This window comes from Poecile atricapillus, chromosome 16, assembly GCF_030490865.1.
Source record: "Poecile atricapillus isolate bPoeAtr1 chromosome 16, bPoeAtr1.hap1, whole genome shotgun sequence".
Lineage (NCBI taxonomy): Eukaryota > Metazoa > Chordata > Aves > Passeriformes > Paridae > Poecile > Poecile atricapillus.
Genome location: NC_081264.1, coordinates 3,537,957 through 3,556,045, shown reverse-complemented (window position 1 = coordinate 3,556,045; position 18,089 = coordinate 3,537,957). Strand labels below are relative to the sequence as shown.

The following is an 18,089-nucleotide window of genomic DNA, read 5'->3' as shown; positions in this document are numbered from 1 at the left end:
AGCCCTACGAGGCACCTTTCCCCACAGAAGGGGTGATCAGACATTGGTATGGGCTGCACTGGGAGGTGCTGGAGTCCCTGCCCCTGGAAGCGCTCAAGGAACCACTGAACGCAGCACTTGGTGCCATGACCTAGGTGGCATAGTGATTTTTGGTTATAGGCTGGACTCCACGATCTCAGAGGTCTTTTCCAACCTACTGGATCCTGGGACTCTGTGACCGCCACCACTGGTTCCTCCGGTCTGCGACTGTCGCGACACCGGGAGGCGGCACCTCCGCACTACTTCCCGTCCCGGGAGCGGAAGGAGCCCGCAAGCGGAGCCCTATCACCCCGCCCTCTTCCCGCCCGGCCCATGAAGGGTTTCCGACGGGCCGCGTCGCGCTCGTAGTATCCGTGCGCCAGGCGAGCCCGCTGAGGGGACGGCGGCCATTTTGTTCAGTGCTGGCTCTGTGCTGAGGGGGCGGGGGGGGCAGAGAGAGCGAGGGAAGGCGCAGAACAGGAAAGGGCAGAACGAGGAGCGGAGTCGGGCCGGCCAAGCCGCGAGCGGAGCGGCGGGGAGGGCTCCGCCCGGCCGCTGAGAGGCGATGGCGGATATCGACAAGCTGAACATCGACAGCATCATCCAGCGGCTGCTGGAGGGTGAGGGTCGGGGACGGCGCGGTTGGGGGGGCGGCGGGGCCGATGCGCCGCGTCCCGCCCGCCCGGCGCGGTCTGAGGGGGCACCAAAATGGAGGGGCGTGAGGCGCTTTGTCTGCCTGGGGTCGCCGCCGCCGCCTCCCCGCCTGGTTCGGCCCCGCAGCCCCAACTTTCCCCTCAGCCCGCGTGTTTCCCAGGCGTTTCTGCATTTTGATCGCCCGGTGCAATGCTGGGACCAGCCGGCTGCCTCCTTCTCCCCTGCAGTTCTGAGGGGATGCTTAATCTAGTCGTATGTTCGAATGAAGGGATGTTTAATTTAGTAGTATTGTGGTAGGAAGGTCTTTTAAAAAGCCTGGGCTGCCTTTCACGCATACACATGGGATCAGTGCATGGCTGGGTAGTCGTGGGGCTCTGGAAATAAGACTCAGCGTGTTTGAAGAGTGTTTGGAGGTAGCTTTTCAGCAAGTCGGGAGGAGACTGTCATGGGTTTCAGTGTATGCTGGGTTTAGCTTTGATTAGCTGCTTGCATTAAAGCTGCCATAGGATTTTGGCTCTTAATTCGTAACATATGGTGGGTTTTTAGGTGTGAATAGAGGGTTGGGGTTTGGTGTTTCAGACAGTCTGAAAAAGGGCTTATTGTCTGCTGTTCTGGTACTTTGAGGTGAAAAGAGTTGCCTGGGAGTTTGTAAAGCAAAGGAAGACCTGGAAGTTGCAGGAGGTGTTTCCAGCATCGTCCCTTCGCTTGCAGGGATCAGCACTGGACTGGGCTTGACTGATTTTTAGGGCAAAAGACTGAGAAGTTGCCAGTGGCAAATTCACTTCCAGGCATCAAGGAAAACTATAATTGTTCAGAGAAGGAAGCTATCCTTGATCCAGCTTCATTTCACGTGTGTCAGGGCAGGCATCTCATCTGGACTTAGTGTTGAAAAGCTTGGTCAGGGATTTAACTTTTTTCCATTTGGCATAAAGTCAGCTGAAATCTTGCTGAGAAAAATGATGAAGAAATGTCTTTTCTTACACACTTTCCTTTTTACAGGATTTTGCTTGTGTAATGCTTGGATAGCAAAAAGGTCAGGCAGAGGAACAGAAATTCTACTCTAGAAATCAATTGGAGTTAAAAAATCCTGTAGATGAATTATGGGATTATTGAATAAGTAAAAGTAAATGGAGTTTTTCCTCTGATCCAGTTTGGGTTTTGCCTGTTACCAATTTAAACCACCCTGGTTTCAATTATTTAAAGATTTCCCTTCATAAAGTTAGACCAGGATTTTCCTGAAAATCTAGTAATACGACTTGTAAATGTCAGGTCTCGTATGTCATATGGTTGGTGACATATTAATACATGCTCAGTTTAACTGCAGGTATTAGTTACAGTTCTTACTGATTTCCCCTAGTGTAACTAATGCAATATTTTCAAAGTGTAAATTTTAATTTTTAAAAGCATGGGTTAGACCTTTCCTAGAAAGGAATGTGATTTCTCTGTTTAAAGTTTCAAAAAGTAGTAAGATGTACTATGTCAATATGTTCTGCTCTTACTCAGTTTATATCAGCATTAGATGTTTGGAGCAGATAAGAGTTCATAAATCAGACTTCAGAAGGTTTACTGACCTCTTTTAAGCAATTACAGATGTTACCTGAGGTTGCATCAGCTGCCAGAACTGAAATTAATTTATTTTTTTTTTCACTATTAATATTGCAGCTGGGATTTTGGATTCCTTGAGGCACTGATTGTCTTTCAGTATTTAAACCAATTACTGGTGTTAGTAACCTGTGTTAGTGCTTTATTTGTTGGTTATTAAATGTCTGTTCTAAACATCTTTGCCAGACAGAGAGTAATGACTGACCTTTTTGAGTGTCATTTTTATACTTTATTTTTTCCTAAAATATTGCTGCATTTTAGCACACATTGCATTTTACATTTAGAGCAAACAAATTATTGCTTTTCAGTGCAGTTCTGGTAGAACAAGTGCATAATGTTAGTTACACAAAGTGGTGTGCCCGTGAGCTTTGTGTCAATACCCCTTCAGACAAGGCTGCACACAGATTAAAATCATATTCAGGCATGAAAACACTGCAAAATCTGGTTTAATAATCAGCTCACAAACTGAATTGCCCAAATCCTTGTGCAAGCTGTAATTTTAGAGCAATTTGGTATTTCATTATAGCTCTCTTTAAACTTTAAATACTTACACATTTTTATAGCAGTTAACTTAGGTGATTTTGCTACTAAAATTAAAAGGGTTTGAGCAGGGGGGCTTAGCCCTTTCTAAAGGTAACAAACCCCAGTACTAAGGAGATTCTTGATGAAATACTGGAAATCAGTGAGCAGATACAATTAGGTATTTCTTTTATCATGTGCCTTAGCATTGCCCTGTTGGTAGAAGCAGTGAATCAAGTCTAATGGTTGAGGTAAAGTGAAGGGTGAATAATAAATTTCTCTTGCTTTTGTCCTTAATGCAGGATATTAATAATGTATTTGTGAGGGATTTTAGTTGCTTTCTATCCTGACTCCTCTGCTCAGCTGACATTATTCCTACTTTTCCCCCAAATAGTGATGTTCTCCCACCCACATTAGGCTATTTAGGTGAAGTTATTAACTTGTTCTTTAAAAGGCCTAGAAATACATACTTCAGCTTCTCATTCTAAGGTAAATATTTGGTCTTCCTTGCTCCATATGTTTATAGTACAGAACCTTTTGGCGTTGAAATGTCACAAAAACCCATTTTCCAGTAGCAATGTTCTCAACCTTGGAAAGCCATTCAGGGAAAATATTGAAAATACTGACTTCTTCTGCTGTAATTGAATTCATATTTTCTCCTTTTACTGATGAGGGTTGTGTCCTGCTAGGAGCAATTTCCTGAGTACAGCTTGTCTGACTTTGTGACTTTCAGTAACTGTAATATTCACGAGAATAAGACTTGTAGTAAGTAACAGTATCCTACACTGAATATTGAAGTGTTTTTAAGTGTCTTTGATATTGGATACAGGTTCACATATTGATGGAACTAATTCAACTTTCTGAGGAATAGGAGGGGTCAAACATGAGAGCAAATTAGGCCCTTTCTAGTAGGGTTACTGAAGGCAGCAACTGCAGCTGAGTGTGCTGAGTCAAAAATGCCAAGAGTTAAGAAGATGCTGAAAAACTCCTTGTAAGATAAAAAAATCAGTGGCACCTGTATGGTCTTGGAAAGGGTTCCAGGAAATGGCAGAATTCCTGCTTGCCTCAGTAAAGAATGAGTGACAAATCCCAAGACTCCCTGAGTGTGAGCGTGGCTTCCTTTCTGTGTCATGTCAGATGGAGTTTCTATAACTTGAGCTCCTTATCCATTTCCTTCATCTCATGTGCTGGCAGCTTTTCCAGATAAGTAGGGTCTGGTTTGGAGCTCACAGTCACCTATTTAGAAAACAGGATTGAAGTGTATTAGTCTTGCCATGGTAACAGTAAATAATGGGTGAAATAACAATTTCAACATACCTAAGTGACCCAAGTTGAAATCTGTTTCTGTAAAACTCTCCTGTGCTGCATCCTCTGCAGGCACTGTTAAGGGAAAATTGAATAATGAATGGAGGCTACTTTGGATAAAGCCACATGAGGCTACAATGGTGGTAGCCATTCTGAAAGCTGCAATCCTGGCTAGTGCACTAAAATCAGCAAAAAGACTCTTAAATCCTTAAACATTTCTGTTTATACACCCACAGATTTCTATTCCCAGTAAAGCCTGTTGTAGAGATGTCAAGGAGATATTCTCTCTTAATTTGCTTTAAATGGGGAAAGATTATCATCTACTTATTAAAAATAGTTGAGCTAAAGAGCACGGATAAGATTTTGCTCACCACAGAGAAGATGTTTTCTCCCAAAAGCAGTCCTGTAATTCTCTTTTTCACCTTTCTGCTAAATACAGCATTAATTGGGACTGCAGGGTTACTTGCCCTTTAGCTTCCTTTACTGGGATAAGAGTGATTCTCAGAGATGTTAATCTGAAATGTCACGTTTACTCATGGATGAGCTGGGATGCTATGATGGAGTTTCTCATGGACAAGCAACACTTTGACCTCAAACCATATAATTTTCCCTAGTTTGTGTAGCTTGATGTTGTTTCCTGCTGTGGTGCAGCAGTTTCTAAGAGTGGGAAATAGAAACTCTTTTCATTCCAAAGACCAGCATTAGAGTCTCATCAATGCCATGGATTCAGATAAGTCTGTTAAATTCTGTGCCTGTTGCCATCAGTGATGTGGAGGAATTTGTCCCCTGTTTGTGAGCAGTGTGAGTACCTGTTGCTCCTCACCTGTCTGCAGTGTGGAAATACGTTACAAGAGGAAAAGCTTGTAGTCACACAGAATCTTCCATTTGATAACTCTGCTCTGAACTTTTGACATAATAGAAAGCAGATGAGAACTTTTCAGAGCTTTGTGCACTGAGAAGATGCTTTTCCATTTCAGTTTTGAATTTGAAGCGATCTCATGAAAGCTGGTAGTGCCTGCAGTAAAGTAAAACCTTTTTTACATCAACCACTTTCAAGTTATTTATTCCCTTTGTGCCTGTGGTGCAAAACTGACTGTGAAACTGTCATCAGGAACTGCTAAAAACTAGATTAAAACCAACCTGCAGTATTTTTGGAAATGTCACTATGATTGCAGACATCTTAACGTAAAATGTGGTGAAACTGAGAGACTTGTTTAATAAGCCAGAAAAATGAACTGACCTGTAGATAGACTATTTTTCTTTAAACATTTTCTGTAGGAGAACTTGATTCTCACACTTCAGTTGACAGTGTTTCAGCTGCTTCTTTTAATGCAATACTGAATGGAAATGAGATGTTTGGATCACTGCAATTTCTGGCATTTTTGAACTTCCTGCTATTTTCGAATACTTCTCTAAGTATCTGTCCCTTTCATATTAACCTTGACTGACGTAAAGGACTGTATGGCACCAAAGTGAGGATTGGAAAATGCTGAGGGTGGGTTGGAAAGTGGGAGTCTGTTGTACTCTGCATGCATATGGTCTCAGACTGTTGTACATTCTGCATCCCCCAGCTCCTGACCCATTTATCCCTCCCAGGGAAATGTAGAATAGTTCTCAATGTCAAGCAGTCTTCTGACTCCTGGCAGCTGCAGCAACACTTTGTACTTGCTGTTTGCTTGCTCCAGAATGACAGGGTGCCTCAAGTTCTTGTTCTTCTTCCTTTTCCTTCCTTTCCCCCTCTGCTGGGCACCTGTCACACTGCACTGTTTATAATACACTCATTTTGGAGTTGGTATCTTCTGTTTCCATCAGTTTCTCCCAGTCTTGGAAATCAACGATAATTTTAATAGTGGACCTTGTGTTCAGAGCAGCCCCTGCAGAGATCATCCAGGATCCAGGGAGGGATTTTTTTCTACAGTCGTTTCCATCTAGTGGAGAGCTTATTTTTTTTACAGCTTCTGGTATTTGTACAGTAAGAAAGGTTTTACCTGTTAGAAGACTGCCCAGAATGGACACTGAAATTCAGAGAATAATTTCTAGAGAAATTATTTCTAAGAACAGGAGCATCTCTGCCTAAAGAGGGTGGGAACATTCTGCTGTCTGGAAATGCTGCAGCAGCATGTTCAGACACAAGTAAAATACCACTTGAAATGGGCTGAGGTTTTTTTCCCCAAATGATTAATCTCTAGCTTGTTCCACTGTCAGTTCCAGGCTGTCATTTTTGAGAGGTTATTTTTTATGCATTGAAAGGGCAAATGTGCCTGTACAGTACTATCGAGCTGCTCTTTTGCCTTCATGACCAAGCTGTCAATTAGTATTATACTGTCTGATCTCCACAAGCTGCTTTGTTTTGGTCCAAATTGGAGAAACAAACTGTAAACACAACATATTTTTCATAGTGTACTATTTTTGCCTTTCTTAGAAGGACTAAGTAACTTGAAGACCCAGAAAAACCTTTTAAGAAGTCATTAAGACTGAATATCCTGCATATCTGTGCCAGCTCTTTCATTGTGGATGAGAAAATCCTTGCACTAAAAATACGGATTCCTCAAACCAAGATGCACTTCTGCATTTTTGGTTCTTCTGAAGCCAAACTCACTTTTGTTTTCCCAGCTTTTCAGGACATACAGGTTAATGTCACAAGAAATTGAACACGCTCATCTCCTCTGTCCGGGTTCTGTGTTGGACAAAGCAGTGAAAATGTCACTGGCAGGCAGAGCTGAACCAATTTTTCCTGTTCTTTCATCCATGGGGTCTGTCCTAGTGAGTTTTGGAAGTGCAGTAAAGCATCATTTAATTTTGTCAAGGTTTTTTACAGGCAGTGACTAAAACTGTGTGAGGATTATACCAGTTCAATAAAAATCTATTGGAAAAACCTGGAAAACCTATGTCTGAAACAGTGTTCAGATCTTCATTTAATCTTGAGCAAAAATGAATGCACATGTTTATTCATGAGCTTTAGTGATTCAGTGCATTGCATAGTCTATATAATATTTTGTACTTTTTAATTTATGGATGTAAAGTACGGAGTTTGGTTTTGGCAATTTCTAAGAAGACCAAATCATGGCAAATTAGATTTTTGGCTTCACAGAAAACTAAATAAAAGTATTTTGTATTGTCTCAAAAAAAAAAAAAAAAAAAAAGATGAATTGTAAAATCTACAATTAAGTGACCATCCATTTTATATTTACAATTCAGGCAGTTTATCACTTAATTCTAAAAATTTCTGTTCTTTATTGCTTCTGGATATTTGGCATTTTGAGTAACTTGCTTGTTGCTCAGGAGTCTTTGGAAAATTACTGTATGGATGAAAAAATTACTGTGTGGATGAAAAGCCTCATTTGTGATAAACTGCTGTGACAAAGATTTAACTTCCATTTACATGCTTCATTACTTCTGAGATTTTAATGAAAGACATGAAGTGCAGTGGTAATTCCAGTGTTGGCATGTAGTGTCAGTGGTGAGTGATAACACGTGGGCAGTGAGGAACAGAGGAGCAGGTAGAGCTTGAAAGAGAACACTGTTAAAGCCGTGACTTTTGACCTACAGTAATGTCACTGTGAGCATGCACTGTGATCTGAGCTCGAGTTTGGTTTTGAAGGTTGTTTGAGGGAAGGTGTTGTGGTTTAAGGCACTGTCAGTGGTTCTGCAGGGCAGGCAGTGCCACCCTGACGGGGGTCTCTGGGAGTCAGCGTGCAGGGAGGGATTGCTGTGGCACTAACACTGCGAGTGCTGGCAGAGATCACATCCAGTGTCATGGATTTGGTGGCTGTCACACAGTCATTATTTTATTCATGGTCTAGATAAAGGTGCACTCTCACTAAGCAGTGTTTCCTGTGCTTGATCAGAGGCCTGTGGAAAAGTCAGGAGCTTCTGTGCTAGTGAGAAATTGGAACACAACTGTTTTTTGTTCTTGCTGTTCCTAAGATTTGCCTCGAGCACCCCCAGCCTTTCCCACTGCAGTTCTCACTTGGCTTCATACAGCGCGAGGCCCACAGCGATGGCAGAGATTTGAGTCATCTGGAGCTTTCAGATTTCTCACTCGGAGGTTAAACAGTAGCAAAGGATTTAGACTGAAGTGGTAGCTAGCTACTAAGTTATTCAGGACTTCAGGAAGATAATACTGCGTAGGTTCTTGTGTTTGAAAGGATTCAGGCTTGTTGCTTGCTTTTTTTGCAATTAAAGACCAGACCTTTTTGGATAAGGGCATAGATTCTTCAGTCTCAATGCCATAGAGTTGCTCACAGTAAGCCACCTAACCTGGCAGCCTTAGCAGTGGAGGGGTTTTGTTTCTGGAGGTGTTGGCAGAGCATTTCCACCCATCTGTGACCCAAGTTCTCTGTGTTTGGGCTTTTGATGCAGCTGAACCAATGGGTTACATTGTGAAAGATGACTGCTGCACTTACTTCTTTTTTTCTTTAGCCTTATCACTGTTGGATGTTGTCGCTGGTTTTCACACCAAACAAAAAATATAGGTTTCACCAGTAATGGCATACTCATAATTTTTTTTAATCCAGTCTTAACCCATAAATGCTGTTGTGTGCGATTTGGGCCGTAGTTACAGCGCTGCTGCTGTAAAAATGTTCTTTGTATTTCTGGACAACAGAAACAGGAGTGTGGAACTTGTTCAGGACGGGCTGATGTCCTTGTCCAGAACAGGAAGGAAAACTTTAATGGATGTTAAAGGAACACTCATGAATTGTTGCACTGGGGCAAATTGAAGCAGTGATGGTGTGAAGGATAGGAGTTGGGAGGGGGAAATGCTTTGGGTCTGGGAGATTGGTCTCCTACTGGCTCTTCTCTTACCCTGCTCAAAGGCAGTGACGATGGCAGCTGTTTTGTCATCATGATCCAAAACTATTTCCTTACTGATAGTCCTTGCCTTCCAGTCATGTGCGTATTTTTCTTCCCTGTTTTCCAACTGCAGTGTAGAAGAGGCCAGTACAGGATTTATTGGTGCTGTGGTCTTGTTTAGGTACTGTCTTGGGCAAGGTGATTTGCTGGTTTAGGGAAACTTGCACATTTGTCAGTGACTGAGTGGCAGACGGCCTTTGCTCAAGTTCAGAGAGCTTGCAGAGAACAAGCACGTTACTGCTTCACTAAAAAATAACATGTAAATAGTCACACGGCCCAAGATGGGGTTTATAACTGAATAGAACTAAACTGATGCTATTTAAAATGTGACATTTTTAACGGGGGAAGTGTTGAGCCGTGAATTCTGTTAAATGAAAGTAACATACGACTGGAACAGAACACATTCCCCTTTCCCTGGCACTGCCATTTCACCCCAGTACACCGATCCTACCCTGGTATCTCCTCATTCAGTGCTGCTCTGGCATTTAGTCAGGCTCTTAAAATAACACCAGGGATGTTGCTGGTTTTGATAACTGACTTCTGACTTCCGACAGTGCGAGGATCAAAACCAGGCAAAAATGTCCAACTTCAAGAGAATGAAATTAGAGGACTGTGCTTGAAATCCAGAGAAATCTTCCTGAGTCAGCCTATTCTACTAGAACTTGAAGCTCCACTGAAAATCTGTGGTGAGTACTGTGAGTTTTGGTTTGATCTTGGGGGAGGTGTCAGCTAAATGCAAATCCTAAGCAGAGAACAAGTGCCAGATGCTATTTTCACTTACTGACAGTGAAATTAATAAATAATTGTAGCAAAAGGTAAAATAAAAACCTTGTTGGATGTATAGGGCTGAGGAGTGGAGAGGGGGTAATATGAGGGAGTTGTATTTGGGACCAAAATAATTCAAACACAAAGCACAACTGGTCCAGTTTCACCAGGTTGGGGGAGAGATTCACGTGAAGTTTTGTAAAGAAGTTATCAAATAAATAATGCTTGGCCCAGTTGTGACTGAACAAGGGGAAGCAATGAGGAACCCCAGTATTTAGTGTGCTGCCATACAAAGCTGACTTGTGGTTTGACAGTATTTTAAAATTCTGCTGGAAACTTAAATTTCTGTTTCTTGGAATTACTTTCTAGTTTGGTTTCACTGTATTGCATACAGCAGTGCTCATTTTGCTCACATGTACATGTCTACTTATGCTAAAAGAATGAAGGATGTCAACATAAAAGCCTCAATAATGCAATTTTGAAAGCTTCCAGCAAATAGTTTTTTATCCTGCTCTAAAACAGAGGACTTATTTCAATTTGAAGCAGCTCATTCCATATTTATAATATTGGTAGTCTAAAATCACAATTTAGTGTTCTGCTTGTCATAAACAAGCCCATGATTTAAACCAAAGGCAGGAAAAACCAATTTCATCTTTGATGCAGTTTCCCTGCTAGAATTTGAATTACTGGGTTTTTCCAGAAAACAGTTGGTTCCTTGGAATCTTGATTTTGTTTTATACACACAAATATTTTTGTGTAACTACCATTGCATAGATGTCAAAATGTGATAATTTTACATACATTACCTGTCATTTTAAGTACGTTATGGGCAGTATCTAACTGCAGGCTTCTTTTCTTTCTGAAGTATCTTTGATTTATTCTTTCTCTAGGATCAATCAAAGAATGTAGTGAAGGGTCACTTAAGTGTCATGTCTGAATCTCCTTGCAGGTGACATCCATGGACAATACTATGACTTGCTCCGACTCTTTGAATATGGGGGTTTTCCACCAGAAAGTAACTACCTGTTCCTTGGTGATTATGTTGACAGAGGAAAACAATCTTTAGAAACAATTTGTCTTCTATTGGCCTACAAAATTAAATACCCTGAGAATTTTTTCCTCCTCCGAGGGAACCACGAATGTGCCAGCATCAATAGAATTTATGGGTTTTATGATGAATGTAAGTACCAGGCGTGTGTGCCTCTGGCTAGGGACAGCAGGGTGGCAGTGTTAGGTGGTTCCTTCCTAACTTGAAATGCCCTCTGTGCTCTTTAGAGGGGCCTTGGCCTATTTTACAGAGGGGAGTCTGTCCTTCCCCTGGTCCTCTTGGAGTCTGATCTTCACAGTACAAAGCAGCAACCAAGTGGGTAATTTTGTTTGCTGCTGTGTTAACAATTCTCACTGGTAAAAATCATAAGATAAGGGCATCTAATGAGAGATGGGAGACCTTAATTTGATGTGCATTACAGAGGTTCACCTCTGTTTCATTCATCTGACGATGATACGTACAGACTGTGTGATGGGGGCTGTATGTAGACCTTTCCCAAACACAACAAGTAATTTTGCTGTGAAGTAGAAGCCAATGTTCCTGTTTCAAAGGATGTGATTTAATCCAGATAATGTAGAGATGATACTGTCAAATTAATTGTGCACTGAAGCATGTTGGAACTTGTGTGGTGGGACACACTTGGCTTGCAGATGACAAGATGTGCACTCCATGTCTTGTTCTCCTCTTGTGAGGAAACAAAGATGTGTGGTATTTCAGAGTTGTCTCCTCAGAGATTAATCACAGGCTTAGTCATATATCACAAATATGTTCAGGGTTCATATCTGGGAGAGTCCCTTTGAAATTCATAAAACTGTGGCAGTTTCGTTTTTCAGTCCTGTTTCATTTTTCAGTCCTGTTTATTTGCCGAAAGCCAGTTTTTGTGGTAAAGCAGAATTTTAAAGAAAATCTGCTTTTCAAGAATTGCTGTCTTCCCCTGAAAGAAATGGCAAATGGCAAGATTTTCTCCAACAGATCAAATTCTCCAAGGGATAATTTGCCAAAGCAGAGTTGGGACTGGAGAGCCTGGTTGCCAACTGTTGAACAGACTTATGGTGTTCTTGAAGCTGTTCCACACTGAGGGACCTTTGCCACTGTTTTTAAACAAATAAGTCAAAGAAGATCAATTATGTATAGGCTCTAATGCTGACTTTTGCAAGTCTCAGTAAAGTTCAGGCATCTATGTTAGGTTGGTTGTGTTTGTGTTTGAAAAGCACATTGACTGGGTTTTTCTCCCAATCTCTTCTAGGTAAGAGAAGATACAATATTAAGCTGTGGAAAACCTTCACAGACTGTTTTAACTGTTTACCAATTGCAGCTATTGTGGATGAGAAAATATTCTGCTGTCACGGGGGTGAGTAGCAGTTCCTTAGGTGATGTTTGAGGAGCTGGAAAACTCAGGTCATGGCAGCTTTATGTTTACATTGCTGAAGCTTCAAAGCAGGGATTTTTCTCTGCCTTGGCTCATGTATGAGGAAAGGTTCGGCTCAATGAGTGTCAATTTTGTGAATCCTGGAGCCAGTTCAGACACGATGATCTGCTCTTCCTTTTCTACCAAAAGGCACCTTTAATAGCCTCTCCTTTGGAGTAGAGACTCCTTGTAGAGTTATTTTAGATGAGCAGGAGTCTGATGTCTGTCCTGAAAACATCTGTTTCCACAGAACCAGAGCGGTTTGCGTTGGAAGGCACCCTTGGTGATCAGTCAGTAGAATTTCCCCCACCATGGGCAGGGACTCCTGTCACTGGGTCAGGTTGCTCTAAGCTCTGTATGACTTGATGAGTTTAATTAGTAGAAATTGATTTATGCCACATGATGCAGCTTTTTCTGGTCATAAAATACAGATTGCACCTTAAATGTTTTATCATTTGCGAGTCATTACAGTTGCCCAGGGACTCACATCAGTGGAAAATGGTACAAGATAGGTTTGATATTTTATTTCATCTTACGGGCTCTGATCATGACACAGAACATTTCCTGTGATTCCTGGTGTTGATGCCTCTTTTATTTAACAGGTCTTTTATCAGACACTTGCAAAATATTAGTGAGATTATTGTAATCCTGTAAAATGTGGAAATGGCCTTGCTTTATCTTGCTGCCAGTAAATCTCCTAGAAAGTGACTTCTGTTCCAAACACTTTGGAACAAATGCTGGATTTAAAAAACGTCAGTGAATGTCGCCATTGAGCTACGTAAAATGGCAGCGGTGAATCACTTTGAATCCAAGTTATTTTTGTCCTGGGTGAATGTCAGTGCTGCAGAGCAAAGCTGGACTAAGCTGGGGCCTGCCTGTGTCTTCCCTGTGAACAGGTTTGTCACCAGACCTGCAGTCAATGGAGCAGATCAGACGAATCATGCGCCCCACGGATGTACCAGACCAAGGTCTCCTGTGCGATCTCCTGTGGTCTGACCCTGACAAAGATGTCTTGGGCTGGGGCGAAAATGATAGAGGAGTGTCCTTCACTTTTGGTGCTGAAGTGGTTGCTAAGTTTCTTCATAAACATGATTTGGATCTCATATGTAGAGCTCATCAGGTATTTTCATTTTGTACATTAAACCACAGAATAATGTAGGTTTGGGGGACCTGAGGTGGTCACCTGGTCCAGCCCAGGCCAGGGCAGACCTCTGTCAGCCCAAGGTGCTGAGGATCTTGTCTGGCCAAGTTGTAAATACCTGTGAGGGTCTCTGAATGTGCCCCAGTGTTTAACAGCCTTTATAATGAATGTTTTCATATAAACTCTGGCTCTCTTGAGCAAGGGCTTTCTCAGTGTTAGTGGACTCTGTTGCTGAGCTGGTCCTTGTGATGCTCCTGTTTGAGCAGTTTGAGCAGTGTAATAGTTTGAAACTCATGCTCCCTAAACAAAGCCACGTTTTCAGCACCTGCCTCTGGAAAAGTTGCTTTGCACCTTGTCAGGAGGAAGCTGCCCAGACTAACACCTCTGCTTTTGTCTCTAAAGGTGGTTGAAGATGGATATGAGTTTTTTGCAAAAAGACAATTGGTAACTCTCTTTTCTGCCCCAAATTACTGTGGAGAATTTGATAACGCGGGTGCCATGATGAGTGTGGATGAAACACTAATGTGCTCTTTCCAGGTACAGTATCTGAAGATCTTTCCCTCCTACTTAGTGAGGTCACACATTAAATTTGTGCTATTTTGAATCAGTATTTTACTGTTAAACAACAGTAAGACTTGTTTCAAATAGATCTTTACAGCTGTCACTTGTAGACAGGGCAGTGTTTGCACTCACATTTCAAAAACGTGATAACCCTGTGCTGGTGTGAGTCGGGGAACTGTTTTATCCTGGAATTAAATCACCCAGGCAAAGCAGTTGGCTGTCAGCTGCTCCCACTGCTGTGGGCTCTGGAGCAGCTGATCCCAAAGCCCAGCTTGGGAGCAGGAAACATTGATTTCTTGGCACACTGAGACTTGCCCAGAAGAACCACTAAAGGTAGTGCCTTTACCAGAGAATTACTGTTTCACTGGAAGACAGCTAAAACTTTTTGCTAAATGACCCCTCTGTCTTTTCAGATTTTGAAACCTGCAGAGAAGAAGAAGCCCAATTCCAGCAGACCCGTAACACCTCCCAGGGGTATGATCACAAAACAAGCCAAGAAATAGTCACTTTGGCATTGCCTTGTTGGGACTTGTATCATAGTCTATAACCTTCATTTTTAAACCTATCATGTGTGCTGTTCAGCTTGCTCAAAATAGATAATGTGTTTGTGGTTTTCCTTTCCATTTGATGAATGACATTTGCTGGTTGTAACAGCGAATGAAAGACTTTCCTCCCTCCCAGGAAAAGAGTTTGAAAGTCCCCCTGTGTCAGTGTTCCAGCTGCACACTCCACAGCATCTCCCCGCCAGCCGGTAACCGCGGAGCTGGCAGGGCCTGTTCCATGAGTAGTGTAAATCTTGTTCTTTAGGATCTAAAGAGGGCACTCGTGTGCTGTGAGAGTAGAGATTGTTCCTGTCAGCAATTACATACTGTTCATAAAAACCACTGTGAACTTTTTTTACGTTCAATTTTGTTTTAAAGGGATTGCTTTTATGTTAATGTCTTGTCATGTACACGTTAGTTTTATTGCTGTCGACATTAGGAATAACCTTCAACCTTGCCAGCACCACTGGTAGGATGTATATTTAATTCAGACACACGTCCCTCTCCATATACTTCAAATGACAAAGCCATTATTTTAAGTGTTTGTGTCTCTTTCCTGAAGCCAAAGTTCGCTTAGAAACCCGTTTGTACACAACCCCCCTGCCGAGTTGGCCGGGCTTCCCATCCATGCCTTCCTCTCGGAGAGAAAAGGAAGTGCTGGCTGGAAATAGCAAACAGAAAGGCTTGACCATGCTCAAAGTGAACACGGTTTTGTACAGTTTCCGTGTGCTCAGTCGAGCAGATCCCAGTGCTGAGACAGCAGTCCCGGGGCAGTGACACAAATGGCTCTGGGAGTGACAGAAATGGCTCTGGATCTGCTGGAAGGGGTTTGTGCATTTCAGCATAAAGACTTTGTTCTACAAAGAAACCTAGAAACTTGCTTGATAAGCCAACCAGAGGTGTTGATCTTGATCACCGGTTTATATAAATCTCTCACAGAATCTTGTTTTTTAAAAACTGTTGATCTTTTTTGAACAGATGACAGTGTAAAATATCATGTAGTGAAAATCACTTATTAAATAAAGAAATTGTTAAATCTTCTCAGTGTCAGTTTATCACAACATATACACTACTGCTCTCCAAGGGCCTGACGTAGAGAAATAAATTGTTCTGGAAACCCACGGATTCTTGGTTTGGATTTGTCTGAGCTGCAAGAGGTGATTTTAAACGGCAGTGTTGGGTTTAGCTCTGGGTCTGGAACCTCAGGTTTAGCCCCTCCCAGCCGAGGGGTGCAGCTCCTGCAGCACTGCCCGTGGGGCCACTGGTCCTGAGCTGGTGTTTGCCACAGCCCTGCTCGGAGCCAGGCAGCAGCGCACGGTGTGGGGGAACTGTTTATTGTTCTGTGCACAGAGGGGATGGCCTTGAGTGCAAGTGCTGCTCTGAGAGGGTTGGAGCTGAGAGCAGACCCATTTCCTCTGGTTTTTAATTAGAGAACTAAATTTCTGGTGAAATGGGGAACCGGAGTCCATTTTATCACTGCTGGCTGTTGGGGCAGGAGGCTCAGGGTGCCTGGCTCACACAGGTGGCTCGGTGGGGACGGGTGAGGTGTGTGCCAGCTCCAGGCACCGGGGTCCTTCACTGCGTGTGGAAAATCCTGCAGGGTGTTCTGCACTCAGAGGAGGTGCCTGGTTCCTACCCTGCCCCTGCTCTGGGACAGCTGCAGCGCTGCTGTATCTGCTGAGGAACAAGTTTGTCATTGGAACGCCCAGCTCTGTCCTGGTGTCCCACTGAATTCCCCTCTACATCTCCAGTGAGTGGGACTCGCTTGTCACAAATGCATTTTCTGGGTAGTCTGCAGCCATTCACTTTATTTTTTCAATGTATTTCTCTGAATCAAAGAGCTATTTTCCTACTCTGAAGACATTTTTCCCTTCCCTCTACAGCAAATTAATCAAAAACCTCTAACTACCTCTGCTGAGCTTGTTAGATCAGATGTCAGAGATTACCTGGTAAGGCTCTCACAAACTTACTTTCACCCTTTGAATCACACTTGTGGTTTCCTTTATAGCTGTGTAATTTTTCTCCCTCCTTGTCCAACACCTGGCACATCTGTTATTGCTTTGTGGGTGGCAACACACGTGGAACCGGTTGGGATGTGCCTGCTCTGGAAGGGACACGGTCACCCCTCCTCGCTGGCCGTGCTGCCTCTGGCTGTGCCACACCTTTGGACTCCATGGCTTGTTTTTTGCTCTCCCCAAACGCAGCTTCAGTGACACAGGTGCCTATTCTGGGCTGTGCTCTCTGCCTGGCTGCATTCCCTGAGGTTGGGTCATTCCTCAGGCTCCCTGGGGTGGAGGGGGAGGAAGGGAAGGGAAGGGAAGGGAAGGGAAGGGAAGGGAAGGGAAGGGAAGGGAAGGGAAGGGAAGGGAAGGGAAGGGAAGGGAAGGGAAGGGAAGGGAAGGGAAGGGAAGGGAAGGGAAGGGAAGGGAAGGGAAGGGAAGGGAAGGGAAGGAGCTGCTGCTCCTGCTGCAAGTTGTGATCAACAGCTTGGGCACATTTTATGGTCATTTGTTGGGGTTGGGTTATTTTGATCAGTGGAGGAAGAGAGGAGGAATAGATGCTGATTGGTTTTCCATAATGACACTTGTAGGAATATCTAGCTGACACATGGAATGGCTGGAGCAGCAATGAGCCTCCCAAGGCCTGTGTCCCCACAGCCTAACACCAATTCCTGCTGACCCAGAGCTCTGTGGATGCTGCAAAGAATGGATTGGGGTAGGGAGGGGCACTGGCATGTCCTGGAAGTCTCCACAACAGGTAGCAGGAAATTGTGGTAAATTCAAATTCTCTTCAATCCCTATTGTGTGCCCTGGAAAGAGTGGTGAGATCTGAGGCACTCTCGTGTTGGGTGTCCCTCGAGGCACTGGGGTGTTTCTCTGGTTTCTCCAAGGTGAAGCCTGTCCTTGCCATCCAGCTGGTTTTCCACACAGGTCAGTTTTGCCTGTTCCTGGTTTGCTTTGGATGTGTCAGGGCTGTTGTGTTCAGCTCCAAGTCAGGCTGACTTCAACAACAAATCAATTTTCCTTGGAACATCAGGACGTATTCCCCAGCAGAGCTCAGGCCACAGAGGAACACGGGGATTCTATGCACACACACCCCTCGTGGTGGGGGTTTTCTCCTGAAACCCTACAGTCCTCACCCAAAAGGGGCTGGATCTGATGAGGTGCAGATATTCCCCCATTACCTGATTGCTGTTTACTGAACTCAGCTGAAGCAAAAATGCCCAAATTAACTGGAAACCCCCAGACTAAACCTCCCTGCCTCGGGTCCAGGGCTGTGCCTGTGCTGTCCCACTCCAGAGCTCTGTAAGATGTTTTGGGGTGTTGATTGATGGATGAGGGATTTGGAGCTCTAGGAGGGTGTCACCTGTGCTCATTCCCCAATGCCCTGGAAAGAACAGGGATGTGTGCTTTGGCATGAGGTGCTAGAAAATATTTAGATTGCAAGAAAAGCTTTAAGCACTCTCTAGGAGGAAATTCTTTCAAAGAAAGAAACATCTCTGGGCTTTAGAAGTGCAAAACTGAAGAGATGTTTGCTCCTTGGAGAAAATTAGGAATATTTTCAGTTTGCCCCACCAGAGGTGCCACAGAGATGGGTCCCAGGGACTTTTCACAGCTGAGTTTTTGTGAGGATATCCCAAACCAGTTTGTGTTTGAGAGATGGAGGAGAACC

At 43.4% G+C, this 18,089-nt stretch overlaps 1 protein-coding gene across 1 annotated transcript; it reads left to right on the top strand.

Moving 5' to 3' along the window:
• Positions 1-371: 371 nt before the first annotated feature.
• Positions 372-15,539, top strand: PPP1CC (protein phosphatase 1 catalytic subunit gamma). The gene is made up of 7 exons (XM_058851644.1): positions 372-638; positions 9,507-9,638; positions 10,667-10,897; positions 12,012-12,116; positions 13,070-13,293; positions 13,717-13,851; positions 14,289-15,539. Exons 1-7 carry the CDS (start codon positions 584-586, stop codon positions 14,376-14,378), a joined length of 972 nt encoding a protein of 323 aa, XP_058707627.1. The 5' UTR covers positions 372-583; the 3' UTR covers positions 14,379-15,539.
• The last annotated feature ends 2,550 nt before the right edge of the window (positions 15,540-18,089 follow it).